Source organism: Centruroides vittatus, unplaced genomic scaffold, assembly GCF_030686945.1.
Source record: "Centruroides vittatus isolate TY-2023 unplaced genomic scaffold, ASM3068694v2 contig_1824, whole genome shotgun sequence".
Lineage (NCBI taxonomy): Eukaryota > Metazoa > Arthropoda > Arachnida > Scorpiones > Buthidae > Centruroides > Centruroides vittatus.
In genome coordinates this window covers 2,854,319-2,870,008 of record NW_027121123.1, presented here as the reverse complement: position 1 = coordinate 2,870,008, position 15,690 = coordinate 2,854,319, and the positions used below count along the sequence as shown (strand labels likewise).

The 15,690-nt window shown below is 32.7% G+C and overlaps 1 protein-coding gene across 1 annotated transcript; it reads right to left on the bottom strand.

The window, feature by feature from the left end:
* Positions 1 to 3,922: 3,922 nt before the first annotated feature.
* Positions 3,923 to 4,870, bottom strand: LOC136969890 (general transcription factor II-I repeat domain-containing protein 2-like). The gene has a single exon (XM_067264197.1). The coding sequence runs from the start codon at positions 4,868 to 4,870 to the stop codon at positions 3,923 to 3,925; it is 948 nt and encodes a 315-aa protein (XP_067120298.1).
* Positions 4,871 to 15,690: the final 10,820 nt, after the last annotated feature.

Genomic DNA, 15,690 nt, shown 5'->3' with positions numbered 1-15,690 from the left:
TTTTTGCTCCAAAAAAACAAACTTGGATTTATATTGAGAGGATTCCTTAAGTGTTTTTGACAAAAATAGGCTTCTTTCAATAAAATTTCAATTTGTAAACTGCTAAAAATAGTTGCTTCTTGTTATTAATAGTATGAAAACCATCTTTTTTTCTCACAGAACTTGTCATCTAATGGATACCAATTCAAATTCCTATCATATCAATAGAAAATATAGCAAAAGGTCTTTTTAAACTAGCCTTTTTTAATGTCTTCAAATTTATGTATATTTATGATTATATTCATATTTATTTTATCAAATAAATTATAGTATTTAAAGTATCAGGTTTTTGAATTTATTTAATTCCTGTTATAATGCTTGGTTTATATGTATAAATACTATATAAGACTTTTTTGTTTTGACGTAGGAATTTTCATTATCTTCTCTAATATGCGGTAAGTTCAAAAAAAGATGATCAATCTTATTACAGTGACTCCGTTTCTATGAATTATCATCATCATTTTAATTCAATGAAGTGAACAATCGTATAAATCATCCATAAAATATATTCTTTTGTAACTATTGTCAGTCATACAAAATAGATAAACGAATCCATGAAGTATTAACCTCTAAACAAAGTATCAATAGGTTGTTACTATAGAAATGCAAACTCTGCTGATGATAAAAACGTGCAGAAGTTGGATATTACTTCTTGTTTTCCATTATATTCTTTATTTAAAAATTAGAAAAATGATATTTAATATTAATTCTAAATAAATATATTTTATTATAATTAAGTTAATAAAATTTAAAAAATTATATTTGTTGTTTTTAAAAGTATATTTAAAAGAAAATATATAAGTTAGTCAAATGAATTGGAAATAAAATATATTTTAAATGCAATTCTTCTCGCGTTTCTTGACAGAAAAATTTTACTTAAAACACTGCAACTTGTACATACATTCCGTTTTCATAAAACATACAAAAAGGTATAGAACTAAACCCACAAGCCATGTAAGTCTTCTAGATCCTTACTGTGGCTCCATTATACTCGTATAATTTCTTTTATAAGTTTGGTACGTACTACTAACAAATATGTAATAAATACTTTTTTAAGTTTGCTCTTGCCTGCGAGGCAAATTATGGCAGGGTTTGGCAACCCCTGGTATACAATAAAAGTATTTAATGAATACAAAGTATATGATACAATGTATCCACAAGTTTCCAGTGTGGCTGTACGCCATATTTTGTATATAGACCTATTAATTTAAGTTTAGTTGTAGTTTTCTTCTTTGTTCTATTGTCATATTTCTTTTAGAATTTTCTTTTCTAACCCTTTTCCCTTGGGTCGTGATGACCAATTCTTAAAACAAAAGAAAGGAAAGAGGCCCTAAGGAATGGAGAAACGGTCACTCTTGGCTTGGACGTCGAAAAGGAAAGACGTGAAAGGTCGTGCTCCAGGTCACGGATAGGCCACGAATGGAGACAGAAGATGATTTATAAGTGGTTTCAAGCTGTATGCGATGTACTGACACTAAAACATGATGCATCGAGATTGCCCATCTTTTCTTACAATCGCAGATGTGAATGACGTTGTTGGGACCTTAACATAGCTTTACAGTATGTCCATAAGAGCAAAAAAGTCAAAGGAAGCAAACCTCTAAATGTGACCCTTCATGAGATATAGCCACACCCTTCGAAATCAGCCGCACGCGAATGCTCGCTCCTCTAAGACTATCACGTTTAATTATTTAGCCCATGTGACTATGCCGGTTTCGAGTAGCCCTCGTGACTGTTCGTGGAGTACTTGATGTTAGATACAGTATGGTGATCTCTGTTTGAGCGAACTGTCTTCAAATTATTAAACATAAAATAGCCATCGGACGAACGAAATTACGAAAGAAAATGTAAAATATCGTCACCAGAGGGGGTTTTCCAGCATCTACATTTTCCAGCGCTTACTACTTAGTGGATATAAAGCTGAAAACTTCCCAAGGAGGTTAGATGGATTAAACAAGATGTTCGTATGTCACCAATTCCTATTTTTTAAAAATTTATATTTTTAATTGGAAAATTTGTGTTTTAAAAAAGACTTTTTTAGCGATTACGGCGGCTAGTAGCCTCTAAGGAAAGGTCGGTCGCCGAAACTGTATTGTCTTAAACACGGAATTAAAAATGGTGATCTCTGTTTGAGCGAACTGTCTTCAAATTATTAAACATAAAATAGCCATCGGACGAACGAAATTACGTTAGATACAGTAGTTTTAGGGCTCGCCCCTCCTGGGCGCTGAGGTGCAGCGACAGTTAGCACCAAAGCGCACAACTACACGCGAAGGAAGCATGGAGAATGGCAGTAGTACTAGTATACGCGAAAAACTGTTTTCGGTCAGTAGAAGTTAATGCATGTATTCAAACGTTCCAGTTACATTCATTTTTACGTGATGAAAATTTAGGAAGAGAATGGGTAACCAACCATGCATGTACAGTACAGTACAGTATAGCTAGATAAATAACTTTGCCATCATTAGATACACAAGTTCATAGAGCAGGGATGGCGAACCTTTTTGAGAAGTGGGTCAAATTTTGTTTCTTATTTTTTTTAGTACTAGCTCGTGGGTCACTAAATTAGTGACGTCACATGGAAAGGAGGGAAGATGGTTAAAAACTAATTTTTTTTTTGTTCTCACTTTTAAAATCCTCTAAAAAGTTTACGTTTCCTTTTTGTTTTACAACTTTTACTTTTGCAAGTGAAGAGCAAAAAATAAAGGTCGACGTCAAATAATTGATATCAATGAGGTGATACTATGAATTACTGCACCAGGTGACACTATGCCCAGTCGGCAGTCGCCCCTGCACCGAGTATTTGAATGAACAAGGAATAAAGAAAATCACATATACATTATGAAATATTATTTATTAATAGATGTGGTTATAGGTATGTGTATGTATAATAAAGTTGAAGTATATTTAACGAGAAATCTGTTGTTTTTTATTTTCAGATAGTTTCTTAATATTAGGTTCATATTCCGTATTCATCAGTTTAACGCATTTTGCAGTCAATTCATTTTCAAGTTTACTTCTGTTGGTAGATTTTACAAAATTCATCAAAGAAAACAATTTTTCACACGAATATGTGGACCCAAACATCGTTAAAAGAGCATTAGCAAGTTTCTTCCTTGATATAAAATTATTTGGTAAAGAATCCCCTACATTTAATATAATATTTTCAATTTTTAGTGTGGGATCATTATTATCTGCACTACTTTCAGACATTTTTCTTTCTACTTCGGAAATCAAGTTTTCAAATTTATTCTTCCAAACTATGCTGCTTTTGAAATTCAACTAATTCCATTTCTAAATCATGGATACCTAGCCACACAAATTCGCTTAACTCCATTGCTTCGAATTCCGTTTTGTATGGATATAAAATAAAGTGAAATGTATTTTCCAAACTTTTAAATTGATTAAATCTCTCCTCAAAACTTTGTTTTATTTCCTGTATAATCATTAAATATTTTTTAATTGCATTTTCTTGAATGTCGAGAGTATTTTCAAAAATTATTGTGTTTTTAAAATGTTTTTGTAATTGAGGAAAATATTTCATGATTTTCATTTCCAAATCCTTAGTAAAGATGTCACGTTTCGTTATAAATATTTTAATATTTTCAAACATCATTAAAACGATTTGTCCATTTCCTTGAAGTTTTTTATTCAGTTCATTAAAATGCCGAGTGATGTCACATAAGAACATTAAATCATTTAACCAATGTATATTTGAAAATTCGTCAAAACTATTGTCTTTTTCATTCAAAAAGAGCTTAATTTCTTCTAATGAAATGACAAACCGATTAAGAACTTGACCACAACTGAGCCATCGAACATTGTTATATGTCAAAATCCCTGAATACTGGCACTCAATTTCCTCTAATAATTGGGCAAATTGTCATTTATTAAGAGCTCTTGCATTTATAAAGTTGATGGCTTTTATTACAACTGGCATTACATTGGAAAATGTTTTTAAACCTTGTTTCGCACATAGAACTTGCTGATGTATTATACAATGAAATTCAATCAGAGAATGTGTAATATTTTGTTTAAGATACTGAATAAAACCAATGTTTATCCCCACCATATTGGGTGCACCGTCTGTTGTTACAGAAACAATTTTCTGTAGGTCAATATCCATTTCTTTAAATGCAATATCAAAATCTTTAAAAATATCAAGACCAGTACACTTCCCTTTCAACGTTATTAGTTTCATTAGCTCTTCTTGCATTATATTGCCTGATTTATATCGAGCAAACACTGCTAATTGTGCATAACCATTTACATCATTACTCTCATCTAAAGCAATTGAATACATTTGTGCATAATTTAAGTCATTATGTATTTGCGAAAAAATATTTCTTTCTATTTCTATTACTCGATCTGTATTGCGACTTATTGGTAACTCATTTATACGCTTTATAATCAAGTCCTTTTCTTTAAAATCTGCAAACAAAGTAGCACTACATTCTAAAAACGCTTGTTTTACAAACTCTCCTTCTGAAAGAGGTTTCCCCTGGCGAGAAATGCAATGGGCAACTTGAAAACTAGCAGCTGTAATGTTATTTTTTGGAATTAAAAAAGTTTCTAAAACACTGGTTTGTGAATGATTCTCTTTTTTCTTTTGTAAAAAATATATTCTTTCTTCATCTGTTGAAAGGCTGAGACTAGAATGCAACTTTTCAAAATGTCTTTTTACATTGTATGTACGTGATGTAACTTTTTTGTTACAAATTAGACACAAAGTTGTTTTATTCTTTTTAATCACACCATATTTATCAAACCATTCTGTTTGATATGGTCTGGAACTTGTATCATTCGTTTTTATTTTTTTAACCACCGACATAGTACAGGGCTACAACTAAAAATATTTCTATTTAGTATACAATAATTTGAGAAAAAATTTCTTATTAACATACCTGATATACATACATATGTAGATGAGAAACTTTAATAATAAAAAAATAATAATTTTGAATTTTTAAACACTTCTAGACGCGTATGACAAGGCTGCCGTTTAGTTCAACACTGGTATATCCCCGAGCTGGTACATCTCCCCGTTCTACAATGCAACGAATATGTATGAGCGTCAAGTTTATGACTAACTGTCATGAATGCACAGGTGCTGTGACACAATAGAAAATCAGCTGGCCAATGTCCACTTGGAAATATCTACTATGTAAAGTATTGGCCTTTTAGCAGAGAGGGAACAAAAGAAGCGCGACCTTGTCAATTGGACTCACTGCGGTCAGGTAATATACCACTTGTAAGGTGTTGACTTGTAAACAGAGGGAAAACAAAGGAAGCGCCGACTTTGTCAATTGGACCCACCTGTGGTCAGACGATAGGCTGCTTGCCATATAAAAAACTACTAAAAATGAGTAGCGGACGCTAATGTAAGCTCATACTTTATTTTTTAAATATTTTTGATTGTCTGTTCTCTCTTTTATGATATAAAAAATAAGTTTATAAAAATCAACGCGTGGGTCATTTAAAAAGCCTGCGTGGGTCAGTGTCTGACCCGCGTGTCATAGGTTCGCCACCCCTGTCATAGAGAATGATTACTTGCAGATAAGATTTGTGATGGGTCTACATTTGTCTTAAGGATACAAATGTTTTATTACAATTTATGAATTAAAAGTTCACCTACTTTTATAATTATTTTTCAAGTGGCAGAGTCAAGAGTTATATCATTAAGCATTTCTTGGTAATCACAGGCTTTACTTTTAATAAAATATTCAAAGTGTGACCATTCTCTCGTCATCACTCCACGATTTTTAAAGTACTCATTTGTGATAACGATAAACAGTCGTTTTCACAATTCTATAGTTCTCTCTTCGGTAGTTCTTGCTGTATCTTCTCTGGAAACTCGTGGATAACCTCAAAAACCATCACAAAAAAATGCCAATATGAATATTAGCCAACTACGTAAAGTAACAGAAAAACCGTCCATGATAACACTATTTAATTAAATTTAATTTTTTTTCTTTTCTTTTGAATATTTGAAGATAGTTGATAAGAAAATAAATATACTAAAATTTTTGGCTATTGTTAGTGCTTATCCTGAGCCTGTTTATAATTGATTAGAAGCTTGGAAGTAGCTTGTTAAACTTCATCAACTTTTCACTGACTGCAGGTCCCCATTATTAAAATAATTTGAATTTGTTTCACCTTATTCAGTACCATGCTTTACCTGTAAAAGAGAAAAACAAAAATCAGCATAACGTCTACAGTTTCAGACTTGTGGAACACTAGTATAGGATATATCAATAGTATCCGGAACATAAGAATAATGAAATATATATATGTATATCCCATTAGTATGCAGTAAAGTGTAAAACTAATAATTAGGAAGTCTGAGACTTCTTAAGTATTTGTTTTAAAGTTTTATTTTATTGCTTAGATGTTATTTGTAATGCATCCATATATTACCTTCAAGAATTAATCCATTTGAAATGGAATATTTTATGTTATTCTGGCTGTAGAATAACTTCAAAAGTAGATTTTACTTCACAGGCTGGAACAGTAAATAATAATTACCTTAAAACCTCATCAAACATTACTTCCAGCATATAGTTTCTTTAGTATACAAACGTTTTCAGCCTTTTATGTGGCCCTCTTCAGATATAAGAACAAATTTGATGGAATTCAAATCTGAAGAGGGCCACTTAAAAGGCTGAAAGCATTTGTATGCTGAAGAAGCGATCTGATAGAAGTATGTTTGAGGTAGATTTTACTTTCTAAAAATTTAAAGTAATCAAAGAAAGTGTATATTGAAAAAAAACCTAAAAAACTTAAAATTATTTGCATCATTCTTCTAGTAAACTGCCCTTTGACAGTAGCAAAAAATGTTACTCATATTTGCTAATGAGTAAGATTAGTATAGGCTACAATTAATATAAACTCAACGAATTCCTCATGACTAAATTTACAAAAAAATTAATGTGTTTGATATAAAGTTCTCTGATAAAATTATTGTAATAAATAACAATGTTATTCAAGAATTTTCTCATTAATCTTAAATTAATTAAATTTATATATTAATTTATTACTTTTAAACACTGTATTAATAAAAAATACATATTTAATAAATATAAAATATTCAATATGACTAAAATTAAAATAGATATAAACTTGCTATATAATTGACAGTTTTCATGTCAAATGAATGTAAATTATCTTCATTAATATTGATTGCCAGACAAATATGGATATGTGTATAAATGTTTATATTATTCATTATAGCATATAAAATTTTAGTTGTGAATGCTAACTGGAAACACGTCTCAAGATTGATTCAGTTTCATTTAATTAGAATATTTATGAAACAAGATAACAACATCAACAGTGTAGTAATCAGAATTACATAAGTGAGAATATAAACTGAATGAAATAAAAACAAGAATCTCGGAATACAGTATAATGTGTTTATCTACTCTAATCGTTTTCTTGGGCAAATTAATTATTGTTGAACTATCATAATGATGTGTATATACAGTACATGTGAAATTTAGTACCAGAATCATATACAATATAATTTTACAATCAGTCATAAATATCAACATTTATGACTGATCGTGATCATTTAATAAATATACGTTTTATTAAATACATGTAATAAATATATTTTGTTTTATGTATCATGCACAGGGTAGTCCAGAAGCCTGTCACCCCATACATTTATTTGAAATTTTACATTTATGTTTTATCATTTAAGATGGCTGATACAAGCTCCTATAGTATGAAAGAATGGCTCATTGTAAGTGTATGGACTCATGAGTTCCACACACAGAATGTGGCATCGGATCATTTCACGCCATGAAAATGGTTTTCGTACTGATCTTCTGGATGCTTAAACAACAATATAATAAATATAAACCCGCCAAAGATTTGCCATTTTTAATTGGTCAAATTTCGAAATCCCGTTTTGTGAAAATTACGATTTCACAGTTAGCTGCTTATGGTTCTAAGCCCGCGAGCTACTTAGAAGGAAACATCCAGCTCATATACAAAATAAATGATGTTTCAAAAGTTATTGGACGTATTCGTTTCTGAGAAAACAAAACTGAGGATCGTTTTTGTGTCCGTCTGCTACAAGTGCCAAAAAATGGCCTCAAAAATAGCGGCATACATTCATACACAAGCAACGCACTCGGCCATTCTAGCTGTCAAGATGGCGACGTGGTAACGCTCGTGATTAATTTTTTATCTGTTTAGTATCCGTTCAGAATAGTTTAAAAGAAATTAAATGTTTCTAATATTTTTTTTAAATTTTCGTTGTATTTAGGATTTTTCCGATATCGAATATTTTGTTGCAGATGTCGTAGTGGAAACATTTTCTTCGCAAAAGATATGTAATTATTCATAAAGGTTTTATTTAATTTAATAGTCATTAAATTATATACATTTTAATTTTCCACAGTATTATATGTTCATGTCAAGGGCCAATCCGCATAGTCCTAATTTTTAAGTATTTATTACAGATTTCAACTGATATTAACAACAAATTAACCGAAGTTAAGACAATGACGAAAATATACACATTTTAAAGTCTATGTTTAATCCATTTTCACCAACCACAGAAGTAACAGCTAAAAACACATGAAGAAAAACTTCACGAAAAGACAAACAGCAAGTAGAAAATTCACATGGTTAAAACGATATCAACGTCAGCCTTTCTATGGAGGATCTGACGTTTTTACATTAAAAACGGAAGTATAATCTTCTTACCATACCATCAAGTCCTTAACATATTTATAACTGGTCTGGCCCTCTAGTGGTGGTTCCGAGTATTCCAATTTCATTTACATATTGTTACATAACTCTGGAACAACAAATTAACCGTCATTTTTAATGCATTTCCGGAATTCAAATTACAAAATTACTTTGAGCCTTAAACTGAAGAAAGACGTTGTTTGATGAAAGAGTTTAATTAATTTGTGTTATAAATCACATGTTATGTAATTTGTATAAACGAATAAAATTCACTTTAGTGTATATTAGTATGAAGTCAAGGTTTCGATGCAACAACTATCAATACGTAAAATTGAACACCATAATTTTGGTGACTAACATCTCTGTTGCAAAACTTCTACCAAAAATTACGATAGTTGTTTATAAACATAACCAATAGACGTGGGGGAAACAAGTCAACGAATATAAAACAAAATACAGGTTTATCACTAAAACAGATTTTAACCACAATTACCAGAAAGGTAGAAAAACACTTCGCCAAAGGGAAAGCTTGTTAACCTAGGTGAGATAATCGTAAATTTGTCACTAACTTTGAATCTGATACTACCAAATGATTCTTTGGAATGTTCTTAATGAAATAATGTATGATAAAGCCAGAAATAAATGCCTTGAAAACACTGGGAAATAATAAGAAAAACTTTTGTAAAGTGGGTACTTTTAGAAGTTGGGTAGATAAGAATATCCAGTAAAGAATCTAAGAGTGCATAAGATCATTCTTTATGAATGGCTTGTAACTGTACTTCTTTATTGGACTGCAATTTTCACTGTCCTATAAATTCTCATTGTCTTTCCTTAATCTCGAGAACGGAGTTAGATAGATGAAAGATGAGACCAGAATCGCGTTTCAGATATGAAAACCTTAGTGGCATGAGGACCCGATTAACTTTATGCGAACATCCCATGCAAACCGAAAATCACGTCATTTCAATTCAAAAATTTCCCCCTGAAAAAAGTTAGACGACAAGCATGACTCTATTGCTGACAGGAAAACTATGATGTACTGGGGCAAGCCACTACTAATTTGAGGTGGAAAGCATATATTTTATGAGTTCTGTAATACGCTTCTTGTCTAGCCTTTGTTCAATTTTACGAGCTTTATGACTGCTTTTTTTCCGCTAGACTTATTACAACATCAATTAGAAACAGGACGAACTTTAGAAAATCGCATTTTTATTTCCTAGAGTGTGCATTTCGGACTTCGAGTCCCTTTTCAACTCTTTGTGATGTAAATGGTTATGAGAAGCACAGAAATTGCGAAGATTGATAAAATATGGATGATAATTATTGATTTACAGGAAATTGAGTAGTTATGATAATTTCTGTGCTTCTCATAACCATTTACATCACAAAGAGTTGAAAAGGGACTCGAAGTCCGAAATGCACACTCTAGGAAATAAAAATGCGATTTTCTAAAGTTTGTCCTGTTTCTAATTGATGGTGTAATAAGTCTAGCGGAAAAGAAAATCCGTCATAGAGCTCGTAAAATTGAGCATATATTTTAAGTTAAATAAATTAAAAACATGATTAAAAATTGCCAGCAGCCCGGCATTGTGACCATGTCACAATAAATAATTGCTGGTTGGTTTTTAAGTTGAGTTGCTGTTTTATGATAGTAAGGAAAATAATTTTTAGATTAGCCTAATTATTTTTTACTTCATTTACATTTAAAAAGCCACTTGTTTTGCAGCAATCTAATTTTCCATAATTTTCCAATTACTAAATCAGAAAATTTAGAAGAGTCAGGTAACAGGTCATCATTATCTTGGTAAAATAATTTGATTGTTTTATGAAACACGATTTTCTAGTTTAGATGCGAATTAAATTATAAGTATAAACAATTATTGAAATTACTGGTTTTATTGATTTCAATTAAGGAAATATTTTAGATCAAAGAAAATTCTTGAGATAAACTGGTATGGAAACAAATTGTAATCAAATAGCTTGAAATTCTAATTTGTAGAATTGTCTGATACAGTATTCTTTTTTGAGCTTTTTTGAAACTTTCTTTTTCTCCTAATACTCTTACTTTTATAGATGAAGTAGTAAAACAAACGTAGACTTAAAATTTTTTTGAATGTCTAAGAGTATGTATCATCAGGGCCTCTAAGAGTATGTATATATTTTTGAAAACCCAATTCGCGCGTACTCTTGAATGCATCTGTCTTAATTCAGAAAAAATATATATATATAATTGGTAGCACAATCCACGCAGGCTCCAGCAAAACCTAACTAACAAATTAACTTTCTACCGACAAATATCATCACTTCCACTTCAAAGATTAGAGAATTCATTATTTCAAAGTGTGAAATATTTTAGAAGGTTTGAAGATTTCACATAGCTATTAAAATCGCAGGGTTCAGTTTAAAGATTCACAATTTTCGAAAACTCAAACTTCCTCCACAAACTTCGTTATTGCATTATTGGTTTATGAAAAATCTACGTTAATTCGAAGCAGATTTAGGATCCTTTAAACCAGGATAGACAATCGCAATTATATATCGCAATGTCTATCCTGGTTTTACAGGATAGACATTGCGATATATAAACGATATATAAAAATTTCTAAATTGAAATTTTTAGAAATTTTTATCTTCCAGACAAAAGTTTTATTGTGTATTGCTTGTATGAAGGAATTTAGTTTATGTTCTTGAATATTTAATATGAGTTTTTACAAGTTTCGATTTGCTTCAATGATTTATAAACAATAGAAACTAAAACTAGAAATACGACTGCAAAAATGCAATATATAGTAAGAAATTACTTCTAATATATCAGAATATAAATCATTTATGTTCTAAGAAGTAATAAAAAGAGAATTTTATAGATTCCGTGGAAAGCTTAAATAGCGGTTTTCTTAGGAATTTACAAAAAAAAAAAAAATTTCCTACTTTTAAATATGGATTAAACCAGAGAGAGTCGGCTGAAAAAAACATCACTGCTGAGTGGGAATTTTTTAAAAGTCGACTCCTATTCCTGACTCCTGTAAAAAGATTCGATTCTTCGATTCCAGACTCCGATTCTCCATCTATGGATAAATACACCTTATACACCTGTACCCAGTGGTGATATTCAGCGGGTTTGCACAGGTTCGCCCGAACCCGTTGTTAAAATTTTCAGTTTTCCGAACCTTGTTAAACACACGGAACATTTCTCAGTGGTTTTGTTTTTTTTTTTTTTTTTTTTAATATATTAAAATATACGTATTATACTCTGTAATACTACTAAACTAGAGCCTTATACCCCGTTCGCACGGAGCATTTCAATCTAGATTGTAAGCAAGGTCGGGGACTATGTCTTGGTGCAATCTCTCTCGACCGTTTCAATCTCGACCGAAACGAGGTTTAATCGCGATCGATTCAAGAGATTTTTCTGGAAACTAGATCCAGTCATAAGAGAAATCCCACAATCCCACGCGCGCGAGATAATACAAGATGGCTGTGGAAGACGTGTCGGGCTATGGACAGCAAAATAAAAAGGATATTGTATTTCGAGAAATGATGACATCTGTCTATTATCAGCAGTGCCATTCGGGGTGAAAAATTTCACTACCTAAAAAAAAAAAATAAATAAATAAAAAGGTCGACAGCACTAATATACTATTGTTACCTGGTCTTTGTCCAGGGCTCGTTACGTTCCAAATACGCCACTGATTATTAGATATATCGCAAGAAAAGGTATTGTATTTATTTCTAGCCAAAACTTCCATTTCGTTTGTCGGTGATTGTCAGGGAAAAATTTTCTGCTAGCGAACCCTTTCTTAACTATTTCGAATATCACCAGTGCCTGTAGCTATATCTATAGCTGTACCGATACACCTCGTTTCCTCTCCGATATTGGTACACCCGCTTTTCATAACCTTAGAGATATTGAGGATCGAGAATTTGATTATCTCTTGTGTAAAATAGAAAACGAAATTGGCATTGGATGTTTCGTAAATAGTGCGCATTGTCCTTAAAAGCGAAAAAATTAAATAATTATTTCTAGGACGCCAATGGTCTTTTCAACCCACGTGATTTCAACTCCACGCGCATTGATATCTATATAAACTGTGTATAAAGGAATAATGATCGAAAAATGTCACACATAACCAATCAGAATCAGAGTTTCATCTACGACACGTGATCTATACTCCGCCAATCATACAGGTCTAACATCACTTTCTAGTACATTGTACTGTAAACCGAAAGCGCCAGAGATTTAAAGTACTTAAAGTACATTTTGAGTTAAAAGTTCGCTATAATTTCCACATATTTTGAGAGTGGTTGTATATTTATTAAATATTTTCCTAATTATTTTCGTGTTTATAGTTGTTTGAGATGAAAATGATTTTTTTTCGGGCGATAAAAATGGCGGCATATTTGTTCGAAGTAATTTTTTAGTTAAGGCGCCAAGATGTATCCTGAGGGAAGTTACAACCAGAGTGGTTCCCCGTCGCCTTCTCTGGTGTGCAATGTTACGCTAGGGGAAATGCCTTCCGAGAGGTCTTGAAATACAGATTATTATAAAGGTGATAGGAGGCATTACTCATAGGTATATCCTCTAAGGGGATGAAAAAAAATGAGAAGGAGTTAGTTTAAGAGAAAGTTGCTTTGGCAGAGGCCGAAAGGGGGTGAAGAGTTTGAAAAGAAGTGATAAGAGGAAGGGAAGGTCATGAGCCGCACCGAGTGTTTATTTAAAAAGCAATTATATACATATTTACAAAACATGGACATTTTCCATGTGTACAGAAACTGCGGCTAACATTTTCCGAGTTGAGAAAATTATGACAATATTAATGAATAATATAATAAAAAAGTATACTTAAAGACGCAGAATGTAAGTCTGCGAAAAAATTAAGTCGCGGGTCGAATAATACAAAAAAAAACAAAACAAATAAGATTAATACCAGTAACATAAAATAAAATACATGCAAAATTTACAGTAAATATAAGGACACGTGACATTAGAGAACTCGTAACAGTAGATGAGTACTAACAGAAATAAAGTGTAAACAGTAATAAACGCGAGAAGTGCTAGGAGTTTAAACGTAAGTCCAGAGCTTTTGTGGCTTCGATAAAAGCCATGAGTTCCTTATAAGTGTTCTTATTGTGCACTAGTTCACTGAGTTCACATGGCCAGTTATGGCCTTCCTGTATGACCGTCCTGAATAGGTTATACCTCAGATGGTCGAAGGTCTTGAAATACAGACTAAGTTATATCATTTACAGTACTGTATATATTAGCAGTGTGTTTGCGCCACACCTCTTCTAGTTACTTTTTTTTAACTCCTTCCCCAGCACTAAAGACTTTTTTAGCAAACCCATTATGTGCTCGGCCAGGCCCACAATGGAGGGCCGGCGATGACTGACCAGGCCCGACATATTCAAACCAACCACCTCTCGAGAAATTTCTGGGCTTTTTCTACCCATCCGGATTCGATTCCGGGTCGCCCAGAGCCTTAGCTGCCACCTTAACGTTCAACTATTTGTGAGAATTCGGACCCACCGGAATTTAGCCGGTAATGATACATCCCTTTCCGCGCGAGTAGAAGGAAAAGGGATATGAGTCAAAAGAAAGAAAAAATGAATCAGGAGGAACCAGAGTCGAAAAACGCGGGTTGGCGAATCTGGAACTCGTGACCGAGAGAATAAAAGGGCGACGACGGAGAAAAGGGGGGTCGGTTACGTTTGTCGTTTGGCCTGTGCGCGTGCGGACGAAATCGAGGGGACCCGCCGATAGCCAACGAAATATTGGCGACTACGAAGACCGACCCGGATCACGAGGTATGACCCGAATTTATGTAAACTCTCCCTCCGCGAATCCGAACTCCGGCGACTGACGCTCGCCGCATTTGTAATTGTCATGTTAGCTTTAATAAATCATTGTTATTGTTTTATCCGTTGTAATGTCCTTTATTCGAATGTCATCATCCGCCGCTCTACCGTCGAACCCATTCACTTCCTCCACTCGCATCCACTCGCGTAACGCGTAACTCCTCCGAACCGCCATCTTGACGTGGGCAGGTCTCACGGACCTGTTAGCCGACAAAAAGGAGGAACGAGAAATCGGCCGCCTCCCGGCACCCACATATTCGACCGCTTCTATAATCTATATTCATTTTTAATTTTATAAATTACATTTTATTTTAAACGTAATATCAAAACTTTTAATATTTGACTTTGTGAATTTAACAATATATAAATATAAATAGATTTTAACTTACATTTTTTTTTTGTTTTCTTTTTTTTTTTGATACGTCACTAATATTTTTTCGTACGAGTCGCTGCGATCGCACCGGTCAATGTGGTTATCAACCAACGTTTCGTGGCTACGTGAGTCGTGTGAATTATTAAACAAGGTTTTATCTAAATGATAACAGTTTTTCGTCGGTGCAAAAATAATTTTAATTTCTTCTCGAATATTTGCAAGAAATCCAAGATTTACATCTGTTAATAGTCATTCTAGAATAGAAAATGCGAGGGTACCGCGAGGGGTACTTTTATCAAAATGCAGAAATTTTTCGGTTAATGTTACCTATGGTTCCAAGATGGCGGTTCGTCTCTGATTCCAGCAAATAGAAGGGAGACAGTGGGGACGCACGTTCTAACCTAACCTAACCTAACCTAACCTATTCTAATAAATTACCATAATTATTACCAACAAAATTATTAGAATAGGTTAGGTTAGAACGTTTCCTTGCTGGAATCAAACGAGCCGCCATCTTGGAACCATAGGTAACATTACATTAACCAGCCTGGAAAGATAGAATAACAAATGAAGTTTTGAAAAGAATGGGAAAAGAAAAAGACGTTTTAAATACAGTTAAAAGAAGAAAGACAGGTTATTTTGGCCACATCATCCGAGGAAGTAAATATGAAATTTTGAGAAATATTTTAGAGGGAAAAATCTGTGGAAAGAAAAGCCCAGGAAGG

Bases quoted from the DNA above. Each gene is read 5' to 3' on its own strand.
- LOC136969890 (XM_067264197.1), bottom strand. From the start codon at position 4,870: ATGTCGGTGGTTAAAAAAATAAAAACGAATGATACAAGTTCCAGACCA.